Source organism: Xenopus laevis, chromosome 4L (assembly GCF_017654675.1).
Source record: "Xenopus laevis strain J_2021 chromosome 4L, Xenopus_laevis_v10.1, whole genome shotgun sequence".
Lineage (NCBI taxonomy): Eukaryota > Metazoa > Chordata > Amphibia > Anura > Pipidae > Xenopus > Xenopus laevis.
This window is the reverse complement of record NC_054377.1, coordinates 122627316-122643083: the sequence shown is the minus strand read 5'-3', so window position 1 is coordinate 122643083 and position 15768 is coordinate 122627316. Positions and strand designations below refer to the sequence as shown.

Here is a 15768-nt window from a genome sequence, read left to right as displayed (position 1 = left end):
GTGACTGCAGGGCTATGATTGGCTGTCCCCATCCTGTGCTTCCGACATGGACCATTAGGACACGCCCACCACTCGTTTAAAACACAGACGGACCAGTTTACATCTATAGGGAGCTCCAATAAAGGGGCTATTTTTAAAGATAATTTTCATTTTTAGCACCATGTAAAAGCAACACCATATATTACTCCTAATTAATTACAAAATTAGGGTTTTTTCATTTATCCTACTTGTCTCGACAGGAGCTGCGTGAGGGAGGAGGCAGTAGTGGGCGCTCACAGGGATGGAAGGGTTTATGCATTGGAATATGATGTCCTTACTGATATCCTGCACTGGTAAAACTTGCATGTGTGTTTTGGAAACACAGCCCGAGTTTATATAAATAAGCTGCTTGTAGCCATTGGGGCAACCATTGAAACTGAATAGGGCCAAAAGGTGCAGCTTTGCATGAGAAGTAAAGAAAACAATGCAATAAACCAGGGCAAATGCCGTTCTTGTATCCAATGTTCCCCCTAATTCTTTGAAATTTGTGTGCTCAGATCAGAATATATGCAAACCTTTGTGTTTTCACACAAAATTCTTTGTGCGCTGGCCCCAAAATGTGTGAGCAAGAGCACAGCTTAGAGGGAACATTTCTTGTAGCCGTACAGCACTATCGATTAAAAATTGTTGGTGCTTGAGCAACAGATACAAAATGAAAAAAATATATATATTTTAATTTTGTGTCATGCTGATCCTGTAAGCAGGCCTGGATTGTGGTGAGGCCACAAAGGCCTGGGCCTAGGGTGGCAAATTTTTCGGGGCAGCATGCTGCCCAGCTGCTCTATGGGGGGCACTGGGGACACGCTGCTCCCAGTAGTCCATCACTTGCACGCCAGCGCTCATGCGCCTGTGCGAGGTAGGGCGGGTGCTAAGACCGCCCGGCAAATCTGGCGCTGTGTGTAAGGTTAGAACTCCAAATCTTATTCTGATGGGTGTGCAACAGACCACCATCCATAGAAATATATAAAACTTCTCATTTTATTGGAACATGATTAAAAAGCTGCCTGACGCGTTTTCTGTCTCACACTTAATATTAAGCATTGCTAAGAGCAGAACCCCCAAAAGCCAAACCTAAAGCAGCAGTCTATGGCAGTTGACATTAGCCCCTCTGAATTTCTAGACTATCAGCCACTTAGGGTTGCCACATGTCCAGTTTTGACCCAGAATTTCCTTCTGGGTCAAAACTGCCTGTCTGTCCAAATTAGGAAAACCATGCAGGACTCCCTGAAATTGATGCTGTCATCACCCACCCAGAGTTATCAGCGGGGAAAGGTGGCAATCATACAGTCACCTGTTTAACAAAAGCTGGAGGGCTGCATATTTGCCAGAAATATTTAAATTAGCCAGAGATGTTAACTCGGAACCACAGCTCCGTGGGGGTAACAGCAGTGTGGAAAACATTGTGGCTTATTGGGAGGACTTGATGATGCCATGGCATATGGGAAAATGCCCTTCTAATGTCAATGAATGTTCACTGCACAGGCCCAATAATAATAATATTTACAACTGTGGCATCTTACAACAGCTCCAATGGCATATAGTTTTAAATTGTTTATTAATGACCTGCAAGTGGGCATTGTAAGCACTTTACTCCGTGTTGGTCTGAGTTGTCCAGGAGGCTCCCTTCCCCTATAGGAGGCTGTTCTTTCAAGGCCCCACCACCCAAGCTGCAGAGGGACCCTCGTCACAAACCCCTACCATCTGACCTGCTTTCCCACTGCATGTGCTGCCGGTCGCCAGGGGTCCAATGGTTTTTTCCCAGTTCCCTAGTGGCCCTGTCAAAAGTTGTCTATTTTTGCTGATCATACTGTGTAAAACTGTAAGTTACATGCAGGATGCTACCACTTTGCAGATTTTTTTGACTAAATTGGAAAACTGGACAGAAAACTGGCAAATGGTAAACAATTATGTTATCCATCTTATTACACGTAGTGGGTCAATTATTTCTTATACATTGTGTGAGAGCCAGATTGTATCGAAATAATGTGATACTATGAAGTCTATGGAGCCCTTGAGCAGACAGGGGCCCATAAAAACCCTTTGTAGAACCACATCTGGCCCCAGTTGGACAGAAATAACATAACTATGATTTATAGACTAAATGGTAGTGTGTTAGGAGTTTCCTTAACTGAAAAGGATCTGGGAATTTTGTGGATAATAAGCTGTGTAACTCTAGGCAATGTCATTCAGTAGCTACTAAAGCTAATAAAGTGCTGTCTTGCATAAAAAAGCACCAACTCGAGTGATGATAACCTATCACTACTGCCTCCTCCCTCATGTGGCTCCTTAAAGGAGACAATTTGAATAAGATTATTGTCACAGAAGATTATGCTGGGTTTGCCAGTCGAAAGTGTGGCAACCAGTAGCTGCCCAGCCAGTAATAAAGATGCTTGATGCCAGTATTTTTAATAGGGAAATAAGAGAAGACATACAGGAGAGCCAACATTTTAAAAGTTGCCAGCAAATTTAAGGGATGCCAGTACTTGACACTTGTGTCATTTATAGCATAGAAGGCAGAGAGGTGGTGGGTTTCATTTTTTCCACAAAAATTTGGCAACCGTAGGTACCAATTAAGGGGAGAGCTTTCTCAAGTTAAATACTGCTTTGTTATATGTGTTTCTGTTTTAATTGGTGCTTTTTACATTGCTTTGTAAAGAGCCAGGAAAACCCTAGACACCGAGGGGCCTATTTATCATGCTGTGTAAAAAGTGGCAACCAATCAGCATTTAGATTTCAACAGTTTGAAAAACAAAAGTAAAGATCTGATAGAATGCTATGAGCAACATCACTGGAAATGTTTCACTACACTTTTTACACAGCATGATAAATGGTTGTTGTTGCTGCGGATTCAATTTGCCCTAAATGTGGCAGTGGCTCCTTTCAAAAGGGCAGGACCCTCTATTAGCAAGACTTCTAATGATTTGCTTCACTTAGGAATCAAATGCATGAAATTAACTTTAATTTCTTCTCTTTGAACTTTCTGTGCGGAATAAAATACAAACATATATATATATATATATATATATATATATATATATATATATATATATATATATATATATATATATATATATATATATAGATATATATATATATATATAGATATATATATATATAGATATATATATATATATATATATAGATATATATAGATAGTAGGGAACCGGCACTCACGAAATCAAAGTAATCTGTGCCTGGGTGCAGTCGTCGTTGGAGAAAATCAATAGAAGAAGTGGAGATCGCACTCGCAGGTCTTAAGTGTAGTAAATCAAATTTTATTGTGGACAATCGCTGACGTTTTCGGCTGATACAACAGCCTTTCTCAAAGGCTTCTTTGAGAAAGGCTGTTGTATCAGCCGAAACGTCAGCGATTGTCCACAATAAAATTTATATATATATATAACGTCTTCCTCAGGGAAAATATACTAACTTTTCGCTATTTTGTACACATCTTACCTGCACCCAGGCATGTTGGGTTTTTGTTTGGTCAGTGCTCCTCCATGTTCCATATATATATATATATATATATATATATATATATATATATATATATATATATATATATATATATATTTTTTTTTTTTTAACAGGTATAAGACCCATTATCGAACCCATTATCCAGAATGCTCGGGACCTGGGGCTTTCCAGATAACGGGTCTTTCCGTAATTTGGATCTTCACTCCTTAAATCTACTAGAAAATCATGTAAACATAAAATAAAGCCAATAGGCTGTTGTTTTCTTTTTATCAAAGGTCAAATTTTAGAGCTTTGTGAGCTTTTTTAGACCTTGAATGAACTCACAACTGGAACGGTTTCTAATTTAAGAAAAAACTTGAATGTAAAAAACTCAAATCAGTGTAGTCGGGATGAAAAACTCGAAAACTCAAATTGAGTTTGCGGGTGCAACACTTGAATTGATCAAGTTTTCGAGCTAAACCCATTGAAAATAATTTGAACATCATGAAGGCTACAAACATCTTCCAGTGGTTCAAGGGACCTCTGCCATTTATTCCTACATGACCTCGACAGGATTTAGACGGTGTATTCTCGGTTTCAAGCTGTTTCCAACCTCAGGGTATAATAAATCTCAAAAAATTCGTTTTTTTTTTTTAACTCGAAAATTTGAATTTTGACTGAAAAATACCCTCAAAGAATCAAATTTTTGGTGGAAAGAATAACTCGACCTTTGAACCCCCTTAATGTGTACGACTTGCCTCAGGTGATCTGCCTGAAATTGCACAGCCTTCCCTGGTATCCTGGCTTTACATCACACAGAGATTTAGTGCCTTTGTAGTATGTTTAACCGCACCTTCTACAAGAAAAGCATCACATCTGTGCAGCATCAGAATTTCATGCTGTGCTAAAAGGATGAACTAATCAGCAAGGAATTTTAGAAAATTACATTTACTCATAATCCTGTTATAGGACAGTCTGATTACTTTAGCATAGTAGCATGGATATTCTGATTCTTTTGGTTCTGGATCCAGAAACCTTCAAAATCATGTACAAAAAGGCAAAAATGTATAGCACTCTATGATACTGTAATAAATCATTCATTCTGTCCATGCAGCAAACACATGATAAATGCCTGTGGCTAGTGTATAATGTTGAAATGTGTATTATGTTGCGCATCAGACCCGACAATCTCAAATATCATAAGTATTATCCTTTATTAGAACACATCAAAGGGGTTATTCGCATTTGAGTTAACTTTTATTATGATGTCCAAAATACCCTAGCAACCATGCGTTGAGTTAAATTAAAGAATGGATTATGAATACTGTAGGTTCTGAATAGAAACATGTAGGGATGCACCAAATCCAGGATTCGGTTCGGAATTCGGCCTTTTTCAGCCGAATCCTTCTATCTGGACGATCCAAATCCTAATTTGCATATGTAAATTAGGGTCGGGTAGGGAAATCACGAAAGAAGAATTTTTCCCACTTTTTCCTTTCCTGCCCCTAATTTACATAAGCAAATTAGGGTTCGGCATTTGGCCAAGTCTTTCACCAAGGATTCGCGGAATCCCAAATAGTTGATTCCGTGCATCCCTAGAAACAGGAGTAATAAAAAGCAGCAATAACAATAAATACATTGCCTTACAAGCATTTGTTTTTCCGATGGGGTCATTTGAAAGCTGGAAAGAATCAGAAGAAGAAGGCAAATAAAAAAAAAAAACATAAAAAATAAATAACGAAGACCAATTGAAAGTTGCTTAAAACTTACCATTCTATAACATACTAAAAGTTAGCTTAAAGGAGAAGGAAACCCTTTCGGCGCAAAACCCCTCCCCCCCGGGCACATGCCCCTAAGTTGCTTCTTACCCTTCGACGCAGGCATTTGCCGTATAAGCGCTACTGTGCATGCGCCGAAAGTCATGAAGTTTTCCGATTTTTTTTTTTTTCCTTCGTTGTGACTTTCGGCGCATGCGCAGTAGAGCTGAACCGGCAAATGCTCCTACTGCGCATGCGCCACCAAACGCCGGGGAATCCAAGAAGAAGATCGCACGGGAGAAGGTGGCGCCTGCAAACTCCACGGAGGAGGAAGGTGGGCCTACGGGGGAAGGGGTTTTGCGCCGAAAGGGTTTCTTTCTCCTTTAAAGCTAAACCACACCTTTAAAATGATCATATATTCCTAATAGTGATGTATGGGCCGGGACCCTGGTTTGGGCCGACCTCGCACCCCCGTTTGCGGGTGGCTGGCGGTTCCGGGTCGAGCTCTACTTCCTGCTCTCCCCGCCCACCACATTACACTGCCGGCTTACGGTTTTATAGCTGCGCACCTGCTCACCCTGCCCCTTTTGGGACGTCATCGACTGGTCGGCGCGGGTCTATGAAAGGAACCCAGCAGTCAGGCACGTAAGGAGGGAGGGCGGGTTCGGGTCAGGTAAAACCCGACCCGCACATCACTAATTCCTACAACAGGAGCATCGAATGTCAACCCAAAAAATAATGTTTTGCCTAATAACAGAAAAAATAATTCTAATCAACTTTCCCATATAGAGTTATTACCCATTTTCTATGTTTTTTAAAGTTATTTGTATATGTATTGTTACTGTATATGTATTGTTACTGTATATGTATTGTTACTGTTTGTCGGTCCCTTTGTCATGATAACTCAAGACTGTTGATACAATGTAAGACAAGGCAGCTGATTAACAAACCTGTCTTTGCTGGGGAACCAAGACTTTTGCAACGTTGTTCAAAATGTAACGAGCAGGAGTTAAGCAAATGCTACGTTCAATAGCAATTGTTTTTACAAATAACTTGAAGAGCCTTGTCAGTGAATGTGATAATAATGAAAGCCACTCAATCTTTTTCCCCTCACATGAAGGTTCCTACTTGTGCACTGTTCCTTCTGTAGCCCCCAATGCATCTTCTTCTTATACATCCTCTCCATAGTAACACCAGTGCTAATTTACACTTTTGCAGTGCCCCAGACTTAAGATACTACACATTTACCCAGAAATTGTGTCATCTGCACTCTATGCTAATGGGCACAATTTTTGTTCTTTCTTCTGTATCTTCAGATATCATGCAGAATGAATTTAATCACCCCTATGAAGATGAGATCATATGCTTACAAGAAGAGATCCAAGAGCTTACTCAACAGTACAAGGAGGTTCAAACGGAAGCAGCCTTTTTATCCAGTGCCAAAATTAAACAGGCCTTGTAAGTAATGGGGTTTTCTTTATGTGAAATTGAAGATCAAATAGAATAAGATATGAAAATTAATCGTAAAAAACACTATTTTAAACAATGTAAACAGAATCAGGGGCGTAACTACAGAGGAAGCAGACCCTTTGACTGCAAGGGGGCCCAGGAGATATAGGAGTCCCATTAGCTCCCTATTTTATATAAAATTTCAATAAATATTGGTAAAACAGGTCAACTTCTAAACATTTTGGGGGGCGTGAAAAATAATTTGCTGCGGGCCTAGTAATATCTAGTTATGCTACTGGACAGAATTACTGGAAAAGGAGCAACATGCAAATATAGAGGTGAAAGAGCAAGTGGGTAGATATTGTGCAGAATAAAAATGCAGGATGTGCTAATTTCTTCTGTTTTGGTACATAAGTGTACACCGCTTAAGGAAGACGCAGCTTGGCGTACACGCTGTTGTGCTTGAATTCTGGGAAAACATGGGTATTTGTATTGGCCCACACTGCCACTTCTTGAAAAAAACCTGTTTATTTATAGGGCGGCAAATGAGTAGAGGACACAATATAGTACAGGTATGGGATCTGGAAACCCATTATCCAGAAAGTTCTGAAATACAGAAAGGCTGCCTCCCATAGACTCCATTTTAATGAAATAATCCAAATTTTAAAAAAACTATTTCCTTTTTCTGTAATAATAAAACTGTAGCTTGTACTTGATCCAAACTAATATATAATTAATCCTTATTGAAAGCAAAACCAACCTATTGGGTTTATTTAATGTTTACATGATTTTCTAGTAGTCTTAAGCTATGAAGATCCAAATTACGGAAGGACCCATTATCCGGAAAACCCCAGGTCCCGAGCACTCTGGATAATCGGTGCCATACCTGTACATCATATTAAGAACATCTGTTTTGAGTTGTAGTTTCTACATGAAATGGAAAAGAAATCCTGATGCGTTGGAAATAAGCTCACATAGGGTAAATTTTTGGCTAAAAGTTGTGCTGTATATTTTTATTGTATGATTATATTATAAATATAATATATTATAATTAAGATTTTTTTGCTTTAACATCCCTTGTGTAATAAAAATATATGCTTTCAACTTATCAGGCAAGAGGATATTTCCCAACTTTATGTTGTATAAGATTTTTATGGCAGTTATTAAAAGGGACCCGTCACCCAAAAAAATTATTCAAAATCCTATATTATCACATTAATCAAGCAAAATTAACTGTAATTACACAATATGAATTATTTAAATCTTGTTTCCTTCAGTCTGGGAATTCATAATTATAGCAAGCAGGCAGGAGCCATTTTGTGGACACTGTTATTAAGACAAGCCTTGTATCATCTCAGAATCTTGTTTGTGCACCAGATTGGGGGACCTGATGTCCATCCCCATGGCCTGGCTACACAATTAAATGGTTTAGAGAGCAGGGGAATCTTGGGAGAGCAGTGACATCTAGGAAGTGCTGAATGGAAAGTGAAAGTAATTGTCTGCCCCGCCTCAAGGAGGGGCAGACAATATTTGATTGACAGCTGAGATTTTAAAATGAGTTTACAACAGCTATGAACGTTTTAATAGAAATTGGATTTCATGTTTAATTTGAAAAGGACTTTTATTATACAGATTTTTGTGTCTGGGTGTCAGGGCCACTTTAAGGCTGAAAGTAAGAAGTCACCATTTGATAAATAAACCCCTAAAAATTCCCTACAAGTGAACAGAGAGCTGGGGAATTTACTTCTGGAAAAGTGTGATGAGTTCTGGTTCACCCTTCGACTTTCACTTCTTAGATCACACTTTAAAATGTCCTTTAATATTTTTTTTTAGGCAATCCTATAATGGAATATTTATCCCTGATCAAGAGAGGATTAAAGATTCAGCAAATTTGATGACACAAATTGAGGACTGTGAAAAAGAATTGCAGTTTCTTAACAACTTATCAGGACTCGAGTTTACCAAATACTCAAAAAAGACAGAGCAGAAATGTAAGTAGAGATGCTCAAAAGTGGTATTTCATCTGCTTATATCAAATGATACAGCACATTATTTATTTCATCATGAATGATAATAATATGAATTTATGGTAATTGTTATACATACACAGCACAAATACATTTTAACATGTTTATTTTTTTGTTTTTCTAAAATGTGTTTTTTTTTCTGGTATCTCAGCAGCAGTGTCAGCCCTTACTAAGAGGGTTATTTATTAAAGTCCGAAAACTCAAAACATTCTAGTTTTTTTTTATTTACTATAAAATCCGATTTTTTAGTGATAAAAATTTTTTTTTTGTGATTTATTATACCCCGGAGATGGAAAAAGCCCAAATCTGAAAATTTGGCATATCAGACCTGCCAAGGTTGTATATAAGTCATAGGGAGAAGTCCCGTAGATATCCTTATCTGCGCTGGGTTTTGTGCAAAAATTCGAAGATTTCATGATTTGCAGGCAAAAATTTGTACAATTCAGATTTTTGTACTTTTTTCCCAATTATTTTGAGTTTTTTATCGCACTTGAAATTTTTGGGAAAATGTATTGATAAATAAGGGGAAATAACCCGTACACATTTGGTCAGCGTATATTTCAGAAAATAATTAGAAAAATTCAGATTTTGATAAATAACCCCTTTAGAGTGCTCTGTAAGATCAACTAATGGAACAGGTTATTGTGTCAGCAACCAGGCTTACTAGGATGTTAGTAAGAAATAGGATAAAACTAAACAAATTAATTTTAAATATACTACCCCTTCATATATCAAGAAATGGGCTCAAAGCCTCGCACATGCCTTTGACCAGCCATCTGTTACAGCTTCACACGAAACACTAGCTGATGTCATTTTATTTATCCACTACTAATTTATAGACATTCATTTTTAACAGTGATGCCTTTGATTTTAATTTAATTATGAGCACAGGTAGTCTTGAAACTAACGATGATTATACCCAGTATGAATTACATGCAACCTATGCTAAAAAAGCCTCTAGTAGCATTTTGACAAAGTTTCCAAATTTCTTGACATAAAGAGGCAGATTTAATAAGGGTCGAATTGAAAAATCTAATTTTCAAATTCAAATTTCGAGCTAATTTTCGTGTACTTCGACTAGTGAATAGTCCAAATTTGATTTGATTCTTTAAAAAATCAACTTTGACTATTCGCCATCTAAAACCTGCAGAATTGCTGTTTTAGCCTATGGGGGACCTCCTAGAGCCTATTTGGAGTCATTTGGTGAACTTTGAAAAATCAATGTTTTTTTTTTTTTTTTAAATGATTCAAAACAAATTCAATCGAATACGATTCGAATGATCGAATACAGCCTATTAACCGGTACTCGAAGTTAAAAAATTGTATATATATTTTTTTAATGAAGTTCAGTTGGTCTTTTTTTTTATTCAAATTTCGAGTTGATGGGAGTTTAAAACAACTCCCATCACCTCGAAATTTGACCCTTGATAAAGCTGCCCCTAACTGTGCAAAGAATATCTTTTGTGCACACAAAAATGTGTGTAGAAAGTGGCGGGGGATCTAAGCTAAAGCTGAAATGTGTACAGTTTTGTGTATGTGTGTTGCTAGCACACAAGGAAACAGCTTGGAGGGAATGCTGGGTGACTTGCAGCTGATGGTTTATCAAAAAATGTATGTCTACATGCCTGTTTTGCATTGTTTTTAACATAAATTTCTATTCTTTTGCAGCTGATGACCAAACTATATATAAATATAGGCTTGTAGGTCAGTGTCATTCTCTTTTGTTTCAGTTGGAGTTTCAAACCTTGGAATCCAAGGTAAGATCAGACTTAACAAATGCAAGTCATTTTTTGTACAAGTTACAAATAGTAAATTGGCCATGTTTGTTTCTGTTATGTAAATAGATTAAAAAAAAAGTACTATGACTTTTTTTGTAGATTTTTTTTAACTATTGATTTTGCATTGCAAACTTTTAAGAAACAAACTCTAGTTAAAGGACCAGTAACATCAACATTTTTTAAAAATTTGTTATTATACAACGAAAAATAAACACCAAGACAAATGAAACTTTTAAGATGCAAAGCCTTTATTAAGAAATAACTTACCGAAACTTCACTTCCTGTCCTCTTCAAAACAGGCGATACGCGACCAAATCATGTAAACATTAAATAAACCCAATAGGCTGGTTTTGCTTCCAATAAGGATTAATTATATCTTAGTTGTGATCAAGTACAAGCTACTGTTTTATTGTTATAGAGAAAAAGGAAATCATTTTTAAAAATCTGGATTATTTGGATAATATGGAGTCTATGGGAGACGACCTTTCTGTAATTCAGAGCTTTCTGGATAACAGGTTTCTGGATAACGGATCCCATGCCTGTACAGATTTGTGGCCACTTCTCCCCAGTCCACCACATCATATGCAGAGTCTAATAAATATTAGCCCTGTGTCTATTTAATAAGCATTTGATTTTTAAAGAGATGATTTAGCAGTTTACAGTACAGAATTGGCACGGAGCAGAGAACTACTGCAGATCCTATATTATAATTTGAAGTAGGATTACATCAATGAAGCAGGACTTCATCATTCTCTCCATGTTTTATTTTATGATTCCTCCTATGTCACACTCACAGGTTCATCATAACTGTCATATGTAGATATTTCTCTGTGTATGTTGCCAAAACTTACCAAATGTTTGAAGTCAGAACACTGAGATTGCCAAGTGAAACATTTACCCTTACACCAAAGTAATCAAGGGGTTGGCATATATAGCCAGTTTTTTTTCCCTTTTCAGTGGTATTTTATCTATAGTATCTTTCAAGTTTTTATTTATTTTGTAATATACTTAATTTAGAACATGATTTTTTTTTCTCTTTCTCTCTTGCAGAGCAGTGATAATGCCTGTCCATCAGTTATTGACCTTAATATTATCATGGAATGCAGAGAACAATTTGACTTGAGCAAGTTTGTTTCAAGGTAACATCTTAATAGTAGTAGTTTGGGTTTAAAAAAAGAGCCATCCATTAAGTTCAACTGTTTAGTGTAAAAAGTACCTAACTACTTATCAAAAGAAAGGTGAAAATTCCCATCTGAAGCCCTTTTAGTTTGCATATGAGGGGTTAATTGACCCCAAGATGGCCATTCAACCCTCGCTTGAAGCTGATTCCACAACTTCACACATTTCACTGTAAAATAAGCCTTTTTGGAATATTTTAGTGGATTGTCTCCTTTCTTCTGATCTTGATAAATACTAGGGATGCACCGAATCCACTTTTTTGGATTCGGTCGAACCTCCGAATCCTTCGCGAAAGATTTGGCCGAATAACGTACCGAATCCGAACCCTAATTTGCATATGCAAATTAGGGGTGGGATGAGGAAAACATTTTTTTTACTTCCTTGTTTTGTGACAAAGTCAGGCAATTTCCCTCCCCGTCCCTAATTTGCATATGCAAATTAGGATTCAGTTTGGCCAGGCAGAAGGATTTGGCCGAATCCGAATCCTGCTGAAAAATGCCGAATCCTGGATTTGGTGCATCCCTAATAAATACCACAGTGTCTACTGTAAGCACCTACTGCTGAATAAAACATCAGACAGTTTACTGTGTTATCGTATCTCCCCACAAGTGCTTTTCTCCAATATAAACATTCCCAGCTTGGCAGCCTTTCATCAAAACTGAAACCTTCCATACCCTTAAAAGAGAACTAAAGGGACAAAATGCAAAACAGATTTTTTAATATTTAATCTGACACGGGGCTAGACATATTGTCAGTTTCCCAGCTGCCCCAAGTCATGTGACTTGTGTTCTGATAAACTTCAGTCACTCTTTACTGCTGTACTGCAAGTTGGAGTGATATCACCCCCCTCCCTTTTCCCCCCGTACTGCAAGTTGGAGTGATATCACCCCCCTCCCTTTTCCCCCCAGCAGCCTTACAACAAAACAATGGGAAGGTAACCAGATAGCAGCTCCCTAACACAAGATAACAGCTCCCTGGAAGATCTAAGAACAGCACTCAATAGTAAAATCCAGGTCCCACTGCAATGCATTCAGTTACATTGAGTAGAAGAAACAACAGCCTGCCAGAAAGCAGTTCCATCCTAAAGTGCTGGCTCTTTCTGAAAGCACATGACCAGGCAAAATGACCTGAGATGGAGCCTACACACCAATATTACAACTAAAAAATATACACTTGCTGGTTAAGGAATTACATTTTATATTGTAGAGTGAATTATTTGCAGTGTAACAGTGTAATTTAGAAATACAAACTGCATCATAAAAATCATGACAGAATCCCTTTAACTAAAACTAAATTTTCTAAAAATGCCTTTGCCTTTAAGAGCAGTAAGACCTTGGAATCTAGCAGTCAGGTTTTAATGGTGGCCAGCAGCCAGGTTTTAAATTATTGAAGTGCATAGCTCTGAAGTGGACACAAATCACTTCTTTTCTTTTTCTTTTCATTTCTTGTGTGCAGAGAGTGGGAATGGTTTACAATATACACCAGATAAATAACAGCATTAGCATGTAATTAGCTTGGCATTTAATGAAACAACCTGCCTGGATTCAGGGTGGCAGTAATTTGAGGGTTCCTTTGTGTCAGTGAATGAAATTGCTAATAATTAATTCGGGCAACCTGGGTGGGCTCATTGACACTCCTTCAATACTCGTAGCATGTTATTATTAAAGTATTAAAATTTGTTGCACTGTATAGTAAATGGGAGTATTCATTGAACATACAGATTACTTACCAAAATAGGACCAATAACCAGTGCAGGAGGTAAAGAGTGCCTGGTTTAAAAATTGTGCAAGTTCCTTTTTATAAATGACATCAATATGCACACAACATTGTGGCCATTTAAGTGACCCACACTTGCACTAGGTAGCCCATGGGGCTTACCTACCAACTGGCTGCCTCACCAGCAGGCCCGGATTTGTGGAAAGGCCACCTAGGCCAGGGCCTAGGGTGGCAGGATTTTAGGGGGTGGCATGCTGCCCAACCACACCCACATTGGTTCAAAAACACTGGGGATGCGCTGGAGATACAATCATTTCCCATGCGCCAATCCCCATTGATGATGAAAATTTGCACAAATAAAGGGGGGGACAGGGGCGGCGAATGGCAGTGGGCCTAGGGGCACCCACAATGTAAATCCGGCCCTGCTCACCAGAATCCAAAGGCAGTATCCAAACACTGCTGACCTATTTTGAAATAGTTGGGGGGCCCATTTACTTAGTTCGAGTGAAGGAATAGAAGAAAAAAAACTTTTGAATGTTTTTTTTGGCTACTTCGACCATCGAATGGGCTACTTCGACCTTCGACTTTGAATCGAACGATTCGAACTAAAAATCGGTTGACTATTTGACCATTCCATAGTCAAAATACTGTCTCTTAAAGAAAAAACTTCGACCCCCTAGTTACTGAAGTCAATGTTAGTCTATGGGGAAGGTCCCCATAGGCTTAGCAATCTTTTTTTGGTCGAACAAAAATCGTTCGATCGATGGATTAAAATCCTTTGAATCGAATGAATAGCGCTAAAAAACGATTTAACTTCGACAGTCGAATATCGAGGGTTAATTAACCCTCGATATTCGACCTAAAGTAAATTTGCCCCTTAGTGTCTTACTAATGCAAACTACATCTGATAAGGCCAGATTTAGTCAACTATGTTGCCTGATCTTTAGAGAAAACAAAATATAGTTTTAAATATGCAATTTATTGAGAACCTGGTAACAGAAAATTGCTTAACACTGTTAGTAAGGTAAAAAAAATCTAATGAGAGCATTAACAAAATAGAGTCAAGGGGGATAATAATTTGGGTGGTTAAATGTTAATTTAGGTGTTATGCAAATAACATGTTTCCTAAAATTTATTTTAAGGATGGAAGAAAGAAGAAATCTGTTACTCTTTTTTCGTAGCCTTTCAAATTTTGCAGAGTGGTGTGAACATCGCAAAAACACCTTTGAACAATTCAAGGTAGGTCAGATTTTTTTTAAATTGAAGTTCAGCAAAAAATTTTGTTTACATTATACCTAGGGGGTTATTTATCAAAGTCCGAATTTATCTCAATATTTTCTGCTACAAACTCCGATCAAATCCGCTTGGGTTTTTTACACTTATTTCTTATTACAATTATTGCGATTTGCTTTGCAGGAAAAAAAATCTGATTTTCATGATTTTTTCATCCGAATTTCAAGATTTTTTTCAGAATTTTCACCCGAAAACTCATTGACTTATATGCAACCTCGACAGGTCTGAGATGCCGGATTTTCAGATTTGGCCTTTTCCATCCTCCGGGTTTAATAAATTCTGAAAAATGTGTGATTTTTTTTAAAATCACAAATTTTTGTGATTTTTGCATTCAGGGTTATATAGTGCACAGCCTGCTAAATATGATGTGTAGGCATTTGTTGTTGGGAAGAATGCCTTGCAGGAAAAGATTGTAATTGTTACATCTAAGGCCACCTTAATGCTTAAAGGATAACTAGCCCCTCCCCAACCACATCACTTTAAAAGACCAGGGTACCAGCTCTCTAAATTCACTAGCTACCCTTTTAAACCATGTCACATCCATGTCTGGTTCACTGCCAGACATTGTTTATCATGTCTGTCAACTGAGCAAATATAGGGGTGCTGAACTTAGATAGAGGTTTGGGGGTTCAATTTTCCTTTAGAGTGCATAATTGTGGGGGTCATTTATTAAAGGTTGAGTTGTTTTTTACCCGAAAAATTTGAGTTTCTGGGGGTATTTTTCAGGCAAACCTCAAATCTTCAGGTTAAATTTTTTTTTGGAGATTTATTATACCATAAAGCTTAAAATAGCTTGAATTGGAAAATACTCCAGCTAAAACCTGTCGAGGTTATGTAGAAGTCAATGGCAGAGGCCCCTTGAACCATTTGAAGATGTGGGTAGCCTTCATGATGTTTGGGGTTTTTTTGGTGGGTTTCGCTCGAAAACCCAATCGTTTTTAAGCGCGTCAAGTTTTTTTTTGGCCGAAAAATCAATCAATTCGAGTATTCGAGTTTTTCACCCCAAATTGACTGATTCGAGTTTCATAAATAAGAATACATTCAAGTTGCGATTTTATTCCAGGTGTAAAAAAA

At 37.7% G+C, this 15768-nt stretch overlaps 1 protein-coding gene across 4 annotated transcripts in view; it reads left to right on the top strand.

Moving 5' to 3' along the window:
• The window catches only part of cenpp.L (centromere protein P L homeolog), a 150576-nt gene that overhangs the window by 508 nt on the left and 134300 nt on the right, over positions 1-15768 (top strand). For 2 of the 4 annotated variants that reach the window (NM_001114789.1, XM_018256348.2), the window contains exons 2-6: positions 6569-6710; positions 8535-8692; positions 10397-10485; positions 11557-11645; positions 14544-14640. In NM_001114789.1, coding sequence (NP_001108261.1) covers positions 6574-6710; positions 8535-8692; positions 10397-10485; positions 11557-11645; positions 14544-14640 — 570 coding nt within the window. In that variant the 5' untranslated portion in view covers positions 6569-6573. Of the gene's footprint in view, positions 1-251; positions 333-6568; positions 6711-8534; positions 8693-10396; positions 10486-11556; positions 11646-14543; positions 14641-15768 lie in introns of those variants that run through there. The other 2 variants (XM_041589080.1, XM_041589081.1) reach the window with 2 other exon arrangements.